We start from the raw sequence: 17450 nt of genomic DNA, 5'->3' as shown, positions 1-17450 counted from the left end.
CACCCCCCGACCAGACTCTCCTCATGGCTGTCCTCAGTAAATATTTGGAAAAAGGGTGGGAAGTTTGTTTCTCCACCTTATATTCTTCCCAATAAAGGCAAGAAAAGTCAGGGATGGGCGTCGGGAGGGAATGCGAACCAACATTTACTGTACTTCTCTCACAGCCAGGAACGTTCACATACCTTGATCTTAGTCAACTGGCCTAAGTGAACTTGTCCCCATCACGACAAAACCCGAAGGCATTCTAAAAGCAAAGCAAAGCAAGGGCAGTGGATGAATTTTGTTAATTTAGTTCTCTACCTCACGTTAACCTCCAAGGAACTAAAAAAAAAACTCCACAGCGAATTCAACATTAAAATAGCTCTGGGACCTCAAGATTTATTTCACAGCTTAAAACAAGGTCACCATCAAGTTCTCGGCAAAGCTCAAAATACAATAGAAGAGAGAACTCCCAAATCAAGGCCCAGCTTCTTTTAAATGCTAAAACAAAAACAAAACCCGGGTGCCGTGGCTCATGCCCATAATCCCACGGGAGGCCGAGACGGGAGGATTGCTTGAAGCCAGGAGTTCGATACCAGCGCGGGTTACGAAGCGAGATCCCATCTCTACAAAAAGTTAACACAGGCCGGGCGCGGTGGCTCAAGCCTGTAATCCCAGCACTTTGGGAGGCCGAGACGGGCGGATCACGAGGTCAGGAGATCGAGACCATCCTGGCTAACACGGTGAAACCCCTCTCTACTAAAAAAATACAAAAAAGTAGCCGGGTGAGGTGGCGGGCGCCTGTAGTCCCAGCTACTCGGCAGGCTGAGGCAGGAGAATGGCGTAAACCTGGGAGGCGGAGCTTGCAGTGAGCTGAGATCCGGCCACTGCACCCCAGCCTGGGCGGCAGAGCAAGACTCCGTCTCAAAAAAAAAAAAAAAAAAAGTTAACACAGACACACACACACATCCACCACCTTAGCCTGCCTTAGGGTCGGGAGCCCCTGTTACGAAGCGAGATCCCATCTCTACAAAAAGTTCACACACACACACACACCCTACCTTAGCCTGATGTAGTGGCGGTGGCCTGTAGTCCTCACTGCTTTGGACACACACACACACACACACACACACACACACACACCCCCTACCTTAGCCAGGGGTGGTGGCGCGCGCCTGTAGTCCCGGCTACTTTGGAAGCTGAGGCGGGAGAATCGCTTGAGCCCAGGAGTTCGAGGCTGCAGTGAGCCGAGATTGCGCCACTGCCCTCCAGCCTGGGCGACAGAGCGAAACCGTATCTCTAAAAAAATAAATTAGAAAAAGAAGAAGACAAAAAGAACCAGACCGGTCTCGGAGAGGCAGGCGCAGCCTCAGCTCCCTGGGCCTGCGTCCCCAACCCGGCCCCGGCTGCACTCGCGCCCGCTGCGGGTCCCGGGGACACACCTCGCACACCGCGCTAGGCCCCGTTCCGTCCAGCCCGGGGGAGTGGAGGAGGCAGAGGCCGGGTGGGGAAGGGCCTCCAGAAACTGAGCTCCCGACGACGTCTCCCGCGACCCCAGCGCCGGAGAGAGGCGCGGCCCCCGGGAGCGATCCCACATCCGCGCAAGGCCACGCAAGGCCGCGCCGGGCCGCGCCGCCCCGGCCCTCCCCGCGGCCGCCGATCTGCTTCCAGGGCAGAGGGAAGGGGCGGTGACGGGGCGGGGCGGGGGCTGCGGCGAGGGCGGGCGCCGCTGGCGGGGGAGGGCCGTCAGCATCCTCCCTGGCCGCACCGCGCCGCGCGGGGCCCAAGGGCCGCGCCCACGCCAGCTGCCCGCTAGCTCGCCGGCTAGTCCCGTAGTCCGGCGCTGACACGCGTGCCCCCGGCTTGAACCGGAACCTCTTGAGGAGGCGGCCGCCGCCGCCGGGGAAGCGGACACCGACCGGGAAGCGCGGGGGGAGGCGGCCTGCGCGGCGCCGCCCGCCATGGCCGCGGCGGGGTGAGGTAGGCGCGGCGGCCGCAGTCGCGCGGACCCGAGCGCTCCTCCGCCGCGGATAGGCCGGCCGAAGGGGAGCCGGGGCCGTCGCCCGCTCGTCGCCGCCGCCGCCGCCCATGGCGAGGCCCCGCCGCCGCCGCCGCTGCTGACCCGGCGGCCGGCCGCGGCTTCCGCCCCCTCCCTTGGCGGCGAGCGGGCAGGCCTCCCCACACGCCCCCGCCGCCCGCGCCCCGCGTCTGCCCGACCCGGGTCGGGGAGAACAGGACCGCAGCAGGAGTCGGGGGGCCGCCGAAGATGGGGAACACTACCTCGTGCTGCGTGTCGTCCAGCCCCAAGCTCCGGAGGAATGCCCATTCCCGGCTGGAGTCCTACCGGCCGGACACGGACCTGAGCCGCGAGGACACAGGCTGCAACCTGCAGCACATCAGCGACCGGGAGAACATAGACGGTGAGTGCGGCCCGCCGAGCCCCCTGCCCTTCCCCGCGGCTTCAGCCGCACACCCAGCGTCGGGGCGGCCCGGCTGCACTTGCTTGCTCAGCGGGTTTCGGCGACCCTTGCATAACGGGGGCTTCGCCCGCGCAGCCGAGGCGCCCGGGGCCCCGCAGCCTCCGGGCGTACCCCTGGCTAGTTACCCCCAAGTGAGCGGCCGCGGAAACTTTGCAGGCCCGCGGCAACCAGCACGGCGGGCCGGGGGCGGGTGTGTGCGCGTGGGTCGCGAGGTGACAGGAGCCGGTCCTCGTCCTCAATGGAGCGGCCAGCGCTGGGCGGGGGCGGCCCGGGAGCTCGGGGTTCCAGGCATTACCTGAATGCAGCCCGAAGCCAAGTTGTGCACGTGTTTGTCCTGTAAAAGCCAAGTGAGTGGATTCCCATTTTGGAATCCCGGTGTCTCCAACCTGGAGTTGGAGAAACATGTTGCCTTGAGTCAGTTCCTCGGAAGCTTACAAATGGACTTCACTTGGCTGACCCCCCTTCCCATTCTCCCGTTTTTTTAAAAAAGATATTTTTGAGTGGCGGTTCCAGGATTAGAGTCAAATAGCTTCTCCCGAGAATGCTCTTTAAAAGATTGTCAAGACACCTTTGGGTTAAGTCACCCACTTTTTGCATGGGCCCGAATTGCAGTCCTATGAATTTATGATTTATTCAGGTGACTTTTGGTTGGACTGGAGTTTGCAAAAAGAAAAAAAGCTAAGACTAATTACTGCACCCAGTAATGTTTTATTTTATTGGTTTGGCAACATATTTATTAGCACTGTTGCGCAATGATATCGACAGAGGGATATTTATGTATCATGCTTAAAATATAGTTTATAGAATTTTCAACTGAAAAGATTTGAAATTGGAAATATCTTTTTATGACAACGTGATTTTTTAAAACCCAAACATCTTCTCATAATCTGCTTGAACTAATATGAAAAAATTTTTGTGTGAATGAATGAACACAACTCCATAATTCATTTCTGTCGACTTTAGGATGGAATATTCTCTCTACTGTGGAAAGGCCACGTTTAAACTCTGCTAAAGGAAAGATTTTTCTCGTTTGTCTTTGTGTAATTTCTTCCAAGTGGTAATTTCATCTTTTTTAGGAGGGCGTCTTTATTAAATGAGTGCCATGTATAAAGAGACTAACACAACGTCTGGTTTCTAGTACGCGCTTAGTAAACTATCGTTCCATATGATGTTTCTAGTGTTGTTATTTTAGATTTCCATTATTTTAAACATACTCTTAGATGTTTGAACTACAGCCATATTTTCTTCTTAAATCTGTGCATTAAAGGCATTTAAAGCAGGATGAAGGCCACATCAGTCTTGATCACTTTCACAGCCTCTAGCATCTGAAAGAAAAGTCTAGCATATAACAAACATTCAGTAAGTATTGCACTTTAAAGGGAGGAATAAATGAATGAATTTATTACAGAAAGCCATTACCCAGTCCTATACTATGTTGACAGGCGAAAACATTTGGAAATAATTTCTTCTTTATGCTGTGCAGTAAATTTCTTTATGTTGTGCAATATCTAGCGGAGGCTTTATGTTTTGAATGATGGATCAAAAAAAAAAAAAAAAGAAAAGAGAAAAAAACGAAAGATTTACATTTCTTAGAGCCAGGCTGCATAGTTATTATAGACTATTGTAAGGAAATAATGTGGAAAAAATAAGTGTAACCAGGTATTTGGCACTAAGGCTTAGTACAATTTTGCCAGAGTACAGTGAAATGATATTTTGTGTTCTTTCATTTCAAAGAAATCTTAAGTTTCAGTCATTAGGAATTTTTGAGAGAACGTTTGGAAGACTGTTTTGCAGATTCAGCGTAGTTTAAGAGAGTATAGGGCAGGTTTCCAATCTAGGCTGTGGGGTGTCCTCTCATCCCCGATCCCAGTTCTTATGATTATGCTAGTTTAAACCCCAAAATACTAATTCATCTTCTGTCTCTCAGATTCAATAAATAATACTTCCAGCATTGACCCAGCCGGCAGTTTTCAACATTGGTTTCAGTTAAACTAGAAATCTAGTACTGTACCTTGCCATTAATATGTTTAATTAAATCTCTCCAAGGTGGTTCTGAGATGCAGGTAGGCCTGAGAATTGTTGGCTGGACGAATCTTGGAAGTGTTACCTGCTGTTCAGGGACATTTTTGGCAGAAATTCATTATTAGAGGCTGAGAGAAGAGAACAGTTTTAATTAGATAGTATGTATATATGCACACAACATCTATATGTCTATATTTGCTAATCTGTATCTGTATGTATTTGAACTGAGTTATATTGATTGTTAGGTTATTAGTAAACATTTTAAAACTAGATTTTAAGAATTATTGATTCTAGTATATATCAAAAGCTGAAGTACTCAAGTACCATTTTTTTTTTATGTTCTGAAAAACATCCCACCCAGCTGGTTTAGAAAGGTTTGAAGTTCATGGGTCTTCTATGATAGGTTAGCGTCTTTAAATCACAGAGATATGATATATGTATCCATGTTTTCTTCCCTCTGTCACAAAACACATGAAGGGATAATATTTGTCCTGTAGAATTTCAGTAACAATTTTAGAGTCCGGGTACTTAGATGTCTATGGTGCTTTATGGCAACTTAATGTGTCTTTGTACTTAGTGTATCTTAGTGTTAGGTGATTCATGTTTTTGAAATTGGTATTAGACTCATGCTCCCCAGGTATTATTTTTTATAAAATCATTCAGAGATTGAGAAAAAACAACAACACATAACAACGATAGTAATCTTCAGAACAATTCTTTAGGAAAAGAAAAAAAATGATAGTAATAATTGCAACCTATATATTACTTTGTCTGTACCAGCTGCTGCTCTAAGTACTTGGATTCCATTCATTTACTTAGAACTCACAGTAACCCTATGGGTAATATTATCCTTACTTTAGGACAAAGAAATGAGTCATTGAGAGGAGAAATGACTTGTCCAAAGTCACACAGCCAATATGTGGCAAGTGGAAACTTTCCATTGTTGCTTGACGTAGCCATCAAACGTTAGCTAGTCTGGGGTTGCCTTCTGGGGTAGGGTGTCTTGTCATTGCAGTCATATCCATACTTTCTCAAAGATAAACAGCTTCTGTCTGCAACAGTTATTCAGTCCAGACTTCCAGGACTAGATTATTTCTGTGGGAGGAAAAAGGGAGGGAGGGACTAAAGAAAATTTAAAATGTGAGGAGACCAAATAAATCAGGATACTTGTAACAGCTGTACCATAGAGTCTTTGTAGGGTTTTACCTCAAAATGGCTAATGGCAACTTCATTTTTTTTTTTTTTTTTGAGATGGAGTTTTGCTCTGTCACCCAGGCTGGAGTGCAGTGGCACAATCTTGGCTCACTGCAACCTCCGCCTCCCCAATTCAAGCGATTCTCCTGCCTCAGCGTCCCAAGTAGCTGGGATTACAGGCATGTGCCACCATGCCCGGCTAATTTTGTATTTTTAGTAGAGGAGAGGTTTCTCCATATTTGTTAGACTGGTCTCGAAATCCCAACCTCAGGTCATCTGCCCACCTTGGCCTTCCAAAGTGCAGAGATTATGGGGGTGAGACACCGCTCCTGGCCCATTCTTTTCATTTTTATAGCTTACCTGTCATACTTGACAACTCACTTTCTCCCTCGTCTTGCATCATATCTGGTAGGAAAGTGTGGCTGTCCATCCTCAGAATACATCCAGAGTTTGACCACTCTCAAGACCTCTACTGCTGCTGTTCTGAAGATCTAAGCAGCTGCCGTCTCCGCCAGCCCACCTGGTCTCCCTGCTTCCACCCTTGCCTGCTCCAGTCTGTTCTCAACACAACAGCCATGGCTGAGATCCTTTAAAAAACTTTAACTTATTCCTTCACTCAAAAACGGCAGTGACGCCTCATTGCACAAGTAAAAGCCGTACGGTGCTCTTCAGGGCCCCTTGGGATCTGCCTGCCATCAGCTCACTCAGTCGTTCATTCCAACCACATTGGCCTCCTTCCCTGCCCCTCCTGGAACATACCAGACACAAACTTCCACCCCTGTTCTCTCCCTCTACCTGAAGTGTTCACCATGTGCTCTCTTGGCTGAGTCCCTTTATCACCTGCAGCCTTGGTTCAAGCCTGACCTTTTCAGGGAGGCCCTCCCAATCACCTTTAAACATCCTTTCTGCTGCCCACTGGCAATGCCAGTGCATATTCCCTGCACTCCTGTTTTTTTATTCCCTAATATCTCATGATACACTGTATAAGTATAAACATAAATAATAGCTACTTTCACCTACTAGCATGTAAGTTCCAGTAGAATATTTGTTTGGTTCACTGATGTAACCTAAGTGCCTAGAGTAGCATCTGATCCCTTGAAGATACTATAAATATTTGTTGAATGAATTTGTTGAGTGAAACCAACCATTGAAAGATGTGAGTGAGAACATCATCGTGTGTATTTTTTGGGTGAGGGGAGACAGGAGGGAAGAAGAACATGAAGAGGATTTGTCATAATGAAAGTAGCATGGATGTGAAACTTTTTGGCTTTGTAGTTTAACCTGAGAGGTAGCAGATAGAGTGATGTCCTGAAAATGAAACTTAAAGGTTTTAAAGCATATAAAGAAAAAAAAGAAAACACACCCAGGCTGAAAGGAAACCCTGGCTAATGGGAATCTGTTTACTAATGTGGTATTTTTAGTCTTTTTTCCTTGTTTCTTTCAACGAATGACTTTAGCTGTGGCCTTACATCCTTAAGGGTCAAATTGAGACTCAAATGCTTAATTAACCAAAAAGTACTAGATGAACATCTGCAATTATGAACATAGTCACTTATGTTGATTTTCTTGTCTGAGATGTGAAGTGTCTTATGGGATATAGGTACATGGTGTTTGGAGACTCTACAGCCAGAGAAGCTAGAAGCCTCAGGGACTCATCCCAAGCAACGGAGGGATAACTGTCTAAAGTATGATTGCTGTTAGAAGGGTGGGGACATGGGGACAATTTGAAATCTTAAGTTCCTGAAGGATGAGCTTGCATATTGTTCTTGGCTTCCTTGAGTGTCTACAATCTATTTAACATCACCTCTGCAGCACTTTCTTGAATCTTCATCCCACATTAACATTATCAGCCCTAGTGAGCAGAACATATCTGTGGACTTTCTTTCCAGGCTAAGACTTATCAGCCCTGCTGCCTGTGAGATGTGTGGAAACACTCCGACCAAGCATGTGACTTCGTATTAGTTAACAGTGTGGAGAGGTGCAGTTTAAGGATTTGTCAAGAGAGCCATTCTCCATAGCACTGACCGTGGGCCCATGACCTATCTCTACTTGCTTTTCATATGTTTCTCTTTCGCTTAGAATCAAGGAGTCCTTTGCTTCCACACCCCTGTTTTACAGGTAAGAAGACTGAATCTCAGAGAGGTGTAGTTTCTTGCCCAGGTCATGCAGATCATGGATAACGGTAGTAGAATTTATTCTGTTAATTTTCAGCCAAGAACAGTGCTAATTACTTGACTTGTATTGTCTTAGTCTTCTCATCATTCTCCCCACTTTCTAGGTGAAGAAATTGGGCCTTAAAGGTTAAGACATTTGTGGAAGGTTCCTCAGTTTGTTAGTGGCAGCTGGGGTTCAGTCTGCTGTCAGCTTGCCTCCATGCCTCAACTGCCCTGTGACAGCTAATTAGAGAATGATCCATGTCTAGAATCTGAACCTCCTGGTGCCTGGCCCAGCCCACTTTGTTTCAAGAGATTCACAGTTATTGCCTGTATGCTTTTGTCTAGCAATATTTTGTGATTAGGACTTTTACTTTCCCGCCTGCTTTTTTTTTTTTTTTTTTTTTTTTTTTTTTTTACTGAGACAGGGTTTCACTCTCTTGCCCTGGCTGGAGTGCAGTGGTGCGATCTTGGCTCACTGCAACCTCTGCCTCCCAGGTTCAGGTAATTCTCCTGCCTCAGCCTCCCGAGTAGCTGAGATTACAGGTGAATGCCACTACTGCCCAGCTAATTTTTGTATTTTTAGTAGTGATGGGGTTTCACCATGTTGGCCAGACTGGTCCATATGATCCACCTACCTTGGTCTCCCAAAATGCTGGGATTATAGGTGTGAGCCACCACGCCCAGCCTGCTGCCTGCTTTTTGAGAGTAATGAAAATTAAATAATTCTGTGGAGTGGTAGCTTTTCTCACCTTCTCACCCTCCTCTACGGAGCTGATGGTCTTTTTTTTTTTTTTTTTTTGAGATGCAGTTTCGCTCTTATTGCCCAGGCTGGAGTGCAGTGGTGCCATCTCAGGTCACTGCACTCTCCCCCTCCTGGGTTCAAGTGATTCCCCTGCCTCAGCCTCCTAAGTAACTGGGGCTACAGGCACGCACCACCACACCCAGCTAATTTTTGTACTTTTGGTAGAGATGGGGTTTTGCCGTGTTGGCCAGGCTGGTCTCGAACTCCTGACCTCAGGTGATCTGCCCGCCTCTGCCTCCCAAAGTGCTGGGATTACAGGTGTGAGCCACAGTCCCCAGCCTGATGGTCTTGCTTTTACATTTATGGCTAGATGAAACTAATGCGAAGATTAAATTTATTTCTGTCCAGGAAGAAGGGGCAGAACCAAAAAATACCAAGAAACAGGATATGTGAGTGGCTTTGAAATTCTGTTTTAATCACATAAGGTCAGATATTTAGCTCCAAGTGTGTCACATTGGATTGACTTTAAGGAAACAGTGCTATTTTTCCCAAGAGGGCTATTGACAGTATCATACTTGTCATACTTCACAGTGCGAATCCTTTCATCATTCAACATTGGGCCATGAGGGTAGGTCCCCAGCAATGACAGTTGATGTAAGCCCCTCATCCTTTCAGTATTGTTTCCAGTTTGTAGCTGGAAGAAGGGTGAGAGTTCACTTTCCCTGCAGCATTTCTCATCCTCTTAAGATGTTGAGTAGTTTGTTGCTTGGAGCCTTGGTCATGAGACCGTTTCTTCTGTGATTCTCAGCATTATTCTAGCCTGTCTTTCCTGAAGAAAGGAGAGGCTCAAGGAAGGTAAAGTCAGAGAGGGCTCTTCTCAGGGGATTTATAGGGTGTGCTCTCGGCTCTGTGAAGTGTGGTGGAGGGCAAAGAGAGGAAGCCTCGTAATGGAAAGACACGCATTCCAGATGTGGCTCCACTTTTACTGAGGGGCCTCCGTCCTGCTGAACCTCACCTTCCTCTTCTGCTTAAAAAAAGTGCTTAATGGCCGGGCGCGGTGGCTCACGCCTGTAATCCCAGCACTTTGGGAGGCCGAGGTGGGCGGATCACGAGGTCAGGAGATCGAGACCATCCTGGCTAACACGGTGAAACCCCGTCTCTACTAAAAATGCAAAAAATTAGCCGGGCGAGGCGGCGGGTGCCTGTAGTCCCAGCTGCTCGGGAGGCTGAGGCAGGAGAATGGCGTGAACCCGGGAGGCGGAGCTTGCGGTGAGCCGAGATCACGCCATTGCACTCCAGCCTGGGCGACTAAGCGAGACTCTGTCTCAAAAAAAAAAAAAAAAAAAAAGTGCTTAAAAATACTGCCTTGCCTTGAGCTGGGCGCCGTGGCTCACACCTGTTATCCCAGCACTTTAGAAGGATGAGGTGGGCGGATCATGAGGTCAGGAGATCAAGACCGTCCTTGCTAACACAGTGAAACCTGGTCTCTACTAAAAATACAAAAAATTAGCCTGGTGCAGTGGCGGGCGCCTGTGGTCCCAGCTACTCAGGAGGCTGAGACAGGAGAATGGTGTGAACCCAGGAGGCAGAACTTGCAGTGAGCCGAGATTGCGCCACTGCACTCCAGCCTGGGCGACAGAGACTCCGTCTCAAAAAAAACAAAAAACAAAAAAAACTGTCTTGCCTTACACATTGAGGTAGTAGTGTAAGGATCCAAATGAGGCTAAAATGCTTAATAAGCCACATAGTACTAGATGAGCTTATGTCATTATGAATGTGGCACTCACATTGATTTTCTTGTATTATATGCGAAGTATGCTCCAAGATCTACACCTAATTATGTTTGGACTGTCCATAGCCAGAGAAGCTGGAAGCCTAAAGGGCTTATCCTAACAAAGACATCAAAGCAGGTTTCAAGGCAGTCCCAGAACATAACTGTAATTTTGGAGCTGGGTAGGGTGAGGTTATATAGAGCTGTCTGACCTTTGAGTGGGATGCTTGCTGGCTGTAGAATTTGGAATAGAAATACTATTTCTCAGATTCATTACTCTTCTGAGTTGCATCTTTCTGAAGTCAGTGTGATGCCCAGTGGGATGAATATTTGAAGAAGCTTTCCCTGACTCCTGGGGTAGTGGAGCCCACCCAGGCTGTCTCCTAACTGTGTCCTCGGAACCACATTCCTAGGAATGTCAGCATGCACCCTTAGGTATAAGCTGGAGCCAGGGCTTGCTTGCTTGCCTATTTATTCAGAGAATAGGGTTTTGAGGCTTGCATAAATATGCTTTATTATATTAAAATACTGCTTTTAATAAAGGGTACTTGGTGACCTGAAATAATAAGATCAGGCATTCCTCAGCAGGTCATTAGGGACTGTTGTTCCCATTTCTTTTAGGAAAGGAGTCTAACTGGCTAGACCCAGAGTTACAGGGAGCTCAGGAGATACCCCGCCCACCTTTTCTTTTCTGCTGTTGGCTCTGTGTGCTGCTGGTAGTTGTTGCTAGGCTCTCTGTCTCCCTTTCCTTTTTCTGGGGTCTTCCTTTGCTATCTGCCAGCTTGGAGAGAAGGGTGTGCTAAAGCTGAAATTGAGCACGTCAGCCTGGCAACTCAGATTGGTGGATCCCACAAGTCAGCAAGCTTTTTGCCTATAAAGTCCCTTGGTGACTCTGGCAGGAGAGTTCATTTCAGGGATTGGCCAACTCCAGACTGCTACTTTGTTGCCTTGCCAGGAAGGTTGCTTTTCAAATAGGTAAGTGGAAAACCTGTAAATCTCTGTTTTTGATCTTTGTCAGAAGATGGATGTTCTATACGTTCGGTTTTTTTTTTTTTTTTTGAGATGCGTTTTGCTCTGTTGCCCAGGCTGGAGTGCAGTGGCGTGAGCTTACTGCAAACCTCTGCCTCCCGGGCTTAAGTGATCCTCCCACCTCAGCCTCCCAAGTAGCTGGGACTAAAGGTGCGTGCCACCATGCCCGGCTAATTTTTGTATTTTTTGTGGAGACAGGGTTTCGCCATGTTGCCCGGGCTGGTCTCGAACTCCTGGGCACAAACCATCTGCCCGCCTCAGCCTTCCAAAGTGCTGGGATTATAGGTGTGAGCCACAGTGCCTGGCCCCATTAGTTTGTAAAAAAACTTTTTTGTTATTATTTTGTGTTTTTGTTTTAGTATGGTTTAAAAACCGATCTGAGAGGCAGTTTCGTAATAGAAATTCTAAAATGTTTTGGGCCATGGTAACAACTCTGGGGTCTAGTCTCCCATGGTTATACTACTTGCATTAAAAATTACTTCAGTGCAGACACATTATCCTCTATTGGGGATGTATAGTGGGGGTTCAGACACGTTATTCCCTACTGGGGATGTATAGCGGGGCTTCATTGGGTATGGTGTATGTGAGTGGCTTGCTCAGCAGAAATGTATGAGCAGCTTAGACATGTCAGCTGGCTCCTGGTACTGAGAGAAATACAGCTGGGCACAGTAAAGAGAATTGTTAGCAACTACAATCACATCCGTGCCAGTTTGCTTTGTGAGCTTTGCAGAAATCCCAGTTGGGTGGTGAAATGCAAGTCACTTCTATTTTGGATGCCTCTGATTATAGACCTTCTGACTGTGAAGGCTGACTAGGAAATTCTCTGCATGGGAGTTCTATGTAATATAGCTATATGTTTCAAAACTGTGAGTGCAGTGCTTACAACATTTTATAAGCAAGTTCTTTATTTTGGGTGGATGCTTCTTTCTTGGTGGGCAATAAGGAAAAAGAGAAGTTATTAAGGATATTTTGTTTATATTTGGTAAACTCCTTGCCTCACACTACAGATTTAACATGAATCAGAGGAATTAGTGCATGGTGGGTAGGATGAGGTCTGTTTTTCACTTCTCGAGAAAAGATTTCACTCCAAATTTAGAATTCTGTCTATTCATGATTACATGGTCTTAGGATTTTAATTGACTTTCAGGATTTTATTGGATACATTTATTCCAGTTAGTGCAATAATAATAATCCTTTAAATTATTTCTGGTTCTTAGAATAGGTTTGTAGAATTTGTGTAGTTGTTTAAAAGTCCAGATTTTACAGCTCCTCGTCTGTGTATCCTGCCAACGTCCCGGAGGAGGAAGAAGTCATGGTATTGTGTTTCCCATGGCTGTGTTTCCTTGATGCACACGTTTATCAAGGATTCCTTTCATTTACAGTGAGTGTTACTTTTGTCAGTTTAGGGATAATCTTATTTTTCCACAGCCTTTTTTCCCTCAAGCTGTGAACCATTATTTTACCATGTAGTGCTTGTTGCTCTTTTGCTTGCAAAGTGATGATAAGCAGTTTATATAGCATTAGAGATTGCCTTCTATCTTCTGAAAGCCAAAGCTGATGTTATTGAAGAGTTACAAGTTGTTTATTCACTCTGATGTTAGCAAATGCTCGACTCCCACTTTTCTGTAAGATAAATCTGATGTCTGATTTGCCATTTCTCCTATTTGGTGGTAGGGAGTCTGGAGGAAGCCTAGTAAGCTTGCTGTTCAGAAAGGATGATGCTAGGCATAACCACGGAGGGGTCCATCCAAGGGCTGGAACATGCTCTTGCTTTGCGAACCATTGACTTCTGAGGAGGATTGTTGGTTCTGTTATGGCACATATCTTAAGCACTGTGTGTGCTCTGCGGGCACACTTGGCTGTTGGTTGAGTTCTCTTCTGAAGCAGGAGGATACAACTTCGTCACTCACAGTAGGAAGCTGCCTGCGGCCTCTGGGTGTTGGAAGTGTAAGATGTGAGCAGAGGATATGAGCAGGAGTCCCCGTCCAGGGTGAGATGAGTCAGGAAGGACCCCACTGCAAGATAGCAGGGCTGTGAAAGCCCAGCAGGGCCCTGAGAGGTCAGCAGCAGACAGCCAGAAGTAACTCGGATGCTTTTATTCTTGGTGATGTTTGGGTGCCTCTGTGCTGTGCCCTGGAGAATGGCTCGGGCTGGACAGCTAGCATGGCAGTGATTCTCAGTTAGGGATGGGCTGAATCTGGACACAATTTCCTTCTTCCATGGAACTAACAGTCTGAGAGAAACATTTGTTGAAATCTAAGTTGGGTTTTTTGAAAATGAACCTTACTCTTGTATCCAGGATATTTTGTAAGGCGGCATTGTGACAGGAATCCAGTGACCCTTGAACAACACGAACTTGAACTGTGCGGGTACACTTCCATGTGAATTTTTTCCAACCAAACCAGGTTGAAAATGCAATGTTCTTGGGATGTAAGATAGAGGGCCGCCTTTTTGTGTATCAGCAGGTTCCACAGGGTGGACTGTGGGACTTGAGCATGCTTGGGATTTGGTATCTGCAGGGGTCCTGAAACCAATTCCTCTCGGACACTGAGGGATGGCTTTAGAGTTGAGAATGAAGGGTGCCTCTGGAAGGAGAGCTCAGCAGTTGAGTCACAAAAGGGATGGTGTAGATGCGTGAGCAGTCTACTAGGAGACAGCCAGCTGCCTTATGGACACAGCAGAGCCTCTCCTTGCTACCCACTCTCCCACAACCTCCGACTACGTCTGTGTCTTCACTTTGGAAGTGGCAGGTTGACAGTCAAGGCCTCAAACGAGTGCATTTCCCTGCCCTCTGTGTCTGGCTTTAACATGGTTTGAAACATGTAAACTGTAATATTGATGCCAACCAGAGAAGGACAGTGTGCAAGTTGACGATACACTTCTTAGTGTTCTGTTTCCTAAGCTCATTTTCATAAATGAGTTTCTTACTTGATTAGTCATATTCACATGTGAATGTGTATTTGCTAAATCTCGATTCTTGGTGTGAAATGCAAGGACACTTTAAAGCAGGAATTGATAAGGAAACTATAGCAGGGTTTCTCCCTCCCAGCACTGTTGGCGTTAGGTGGGGGCTGCCCTGTCCATTGCAGAATGTTTATCGGCCTCCTACCTCTGTCCACCAGATGCCATGCCAGCAGCAGCAACAGCATCCTCCATAACAAAAAAAAATGTTTCCAGATGTGGCCAAATGAAATCTCCCCTGAGAGGGCAACTCTTCTACTCTGCCTGAAAATCAGTGCCTTACAGGCTCTAGGATTCCAGGTAAAAGAGAAATTTAGTAGAGCAACTTGCAGTGGTTCTGTTTTCTTTGTGTCTGTCACTTGGACATATCCTGGCCTCAGAGAGGACTTCACGGACTGCAGGGATTGCACAGCTCCAGGATTGCCATTAGCATCAGACTTTGATGTGCATGAGCCCTATGACTCCTCCTCCAGCTTTGTAAAGGGCTGCGTTGTTCCTTGTAACTCCTTAGAACTAACATTAGGTTTTAAGATGGTGTTACTAATGGTATTGTTGACAGAAAAGACATTGGCCACCGTTCTGACAATGGGTGGTGGGGTAGCTTTCTGTGTGCGCTTGGAAGTTGTGTAATTTCTTCAACTCAGATTCATAATTCACTTTTTTTTTTGCCCTTATTTCTTTTGCTTTTTTTTCCCCTTCCTTTTTGGAGTAGTATGTCGTACTGAAAGGGTAGTAAATTTTTCTTCCTTTATCCAGCAGTTTTGTTTCTTATTCATTTTTCACATTAGCTACTTCCGTATGTGTGTGTTTCATATTTTATGACTACTCACAGTGGAATTTTTTTTGAGAGTCTGTTCTGATGAGGAATATGTAAATGGAATGACAGTTAAGAGTCTGTAAAGTTCTAATCTGACTACATTTTCTGACAGTGTGTAGCTTTGGCTTGGTTCAGGTGCTGAATTGGTTTTGTATCTTTGTGAACTGTTCGAAATCTCAGCGGCAGCATGAAGACCTGGTCCCCTGAGGCAGGTGGTGAACCGAACAGGCGTTTGATTCAGGGGTCTGGCATTCAAGGACATCCTTAGTGGAAAACTTTGAAGGGGAGAAAAACCCTTGTTTTGTTGCATCTCTATTGAGCTTTTGAAGAAAAATAGTGATGAGATCATTTGAATTATTTGATCTCAAGAGTCACTTCCATTAGTCAAGTGCACTGCTGCTGGATTGAGGAAATGGCAGTGTGGGTTTCTTGAAATAGAGGTTTAGAAATTTGAGTCTTGATTTTCAGCTTGCCTAGGTGAAGGAAGCTCCAAAGAATGTGGTGACACAGTATTCCTGACTAACATTGTCTCTAAGGATATTTGAACCAAAAGTGTCAGTTCCTTAGAAGAAAGTGTGTTTATAAGTATACAAATGGAAGTGATTCTTGAAATTGAAAGTGTCTTGCAAAAGTCTGAGGTTTGAAAGCATTTAGTCAACTCTTGCTCTGTCCATATAGCACACAACTTTTATTAGGAAAGTTATCATTATAAGAGAATAGCTATTCATTAAAGAGGTGGTTTTCAACACTGCTGTTGCAGAGCTCAAGGGGGACTGCCTGGGCCATTACTGCAGGATTAAAAAGGCCCCTGCACATGATTGTTGGGACTTCTGTCAGTGTGTACACAGTCAGGAAGATAATTTGGAGTTGTGAGAATGAACCTCTTCTGTTTGTGTGACACATCTGGAAGTGACGTGGAAGATGAACTCTTCAGGTCAGTTTAGGCTAAGCTGCCAAACCTTGATTACTTTCTCTGTATTCCTTTTGGTATTCTGTGGTCCTTCAGAGTGACTGTAAGTACTGTTTTTAGAGTGATTCTGAAGTTTAAAGCTCAGTATATGCCTCATTTCCTGAAATAGGAGGTCTCTCAGGGAACGTCCAGCCTAACCCAAGTTAAATACGTGCTTTAGTTTTATCAACTGTTTTTCAGATGCAACTAATCTAGAAAGTTTGTTTGCACAAAATAAAAATACGGCAAAATGTATTTTATATTGCTTACATAGTGGGTGCTTAGTTTGTGGGAAACAAATATATTTCTGAAACAAGGAAAATTATGCTTACAGAATATTTTAAGAATTTTTATTTTAAGTATATAATACCATTGGAACAAGATGAACAGCACTACTTCTTATGAGATACCCTTACAGGACCTCTTTTGGTAAAAGGGTAACTAGCTAATTATTAGGGTAGTGTATATGTAGGGAGAGTATTTATAATAGCCTGAAATCATATTCTCTTCTCAAAGACCAGTGCTCCTCCTGAATGTCTTCAGCCTAATAATCTAAAGAGCCATTTATTATACAGTTTGGTGGTTGGATTTAGCCATCTTGTGGTGGGAGCAGTCACTGAGCTCCAAGTTCAGTTAGCCACATTGTTTTGTTTACTTCTGAGTGTGTAAGTGATCTACCTAGTTTTCAGGTATTTTAAGATGTTTGGCGAATGATGTTTTCACCTTCAGTTCACTTGTTTTATTCCATTGAAGTGTTAACGCTGATGGTGGGGTCACTGTATGGGGTGACAGTGGCTGAAAAACTGATTGCAAAGGTATATTTAAAAATTTTTTCAGAGTTCGAGAGTGTTGTCAGTTCTTCAGTTTGACATTCTTGCTATAGATAGAGGTTATGTAAACACAGTGCTAATACTCGGAGGAACGAAACAAGCTGAGTAGTGGAATTCCTTTCCTTTCCTGTTAAGCTAACATTTGTAGCAAGTATGCATCCCCTGAGGGTGTTTGTAGAATGGGTTCTCTTCATCCACAGAGAAGATGTTGGAGAGAAAACAGAGTTCACTGGGCAAGTAGTTGGCTGAGAGAATTACCAGTGCCTATGGCGACTAGGCTTAGAGCCACAGCCATTGTAGGTGGTCCACAAATATGGTAGCCTGAACAGCGGGCCATTTTCTAGAAATGTGAGAATTGGATGTCCCCTGTGGGAGTTCGAGGTTCAGTTCTTCAGTAGGTCAACAACCATTGGTCAGTCCAAGTTCTGCGTTCCAACCTCCCTGCTGGATGCTGGGAATACAAAGATCAACATTATTTGGACCTTGCGCTTAAGGACATAATGATCTATTGGGTGAGACA

General features: G+C 45.7%; 2 protein-coding genes across 16 annotated transcripts in view; one reads left to right on the top strand and one right to left on the bottom strand.

The window, feature by feature from the left end:
• The window catches only part of LOC105495959 (transcription initiation factor TFIID subunit 4-like), a 118783-nt gene extending 116714 nt beyond the window's left edge, over positions 1 to 2069 (bottom strand). Inside the window, exons 1-2 of the mRNA XM_071068737.1 lie at positions 1422 to 2069; positions 1130 to 1278 (exon numbers count right to left, since the gene is read on the bottom strand). Coding sequence (XP_070924838.1) covers positions 1130 to 1278; positions 1422 to 2069 — 797 coding nt within the window. The remainder of the gene's footprint in view (positions 1 to 1129; positions 1279 to 1421) is intronic.
• LOC105495960 (cyclin Y) overlaps positions 1 to 17450 on the top strand; it is a 314134-nt gene that overhangs the window by 89916 nt on the left and 206768 nt on the right. For 2 of the 15 annotated variants that reach the window (XM_011765881.2, XM_011765883.2), the window contains exon 1: positions 1925 to 2399. The exons of the other annotated variants lie outside the window; for them this stretch is intronic. In XM_011765881.2, the coding sequence (XP_011764183.1) occupies positions 2246 to 2399 (154 nt within the window). In that variant the 5' untranslated portion in view covers positions 1925 to 2245. Of the gene's footprint in view, positions 1 to 1924; positions 2400 to 17450 lie in introns of those variants that run through there. 15 annotated transcript variants of the gene reach the window in all.

This window comes from Macaca nemestrina, chromosome 9 (genome assembly GCF_043159975.1).
Source record: "Macaca nemestrina isolate mMacNem1 chromosome 9, mMacNem.hap1, whole genome shotgun sequence".
Taxonomy (NCBI): Eukaryota; Metazoa; Chordata; class Mammalia; order Primates; family Cercopithecidae; genus Macaca; species Macaca nemestrina.
This window is presented reverse-complemented; position numbering and strand designations above follow the sequence as displayed.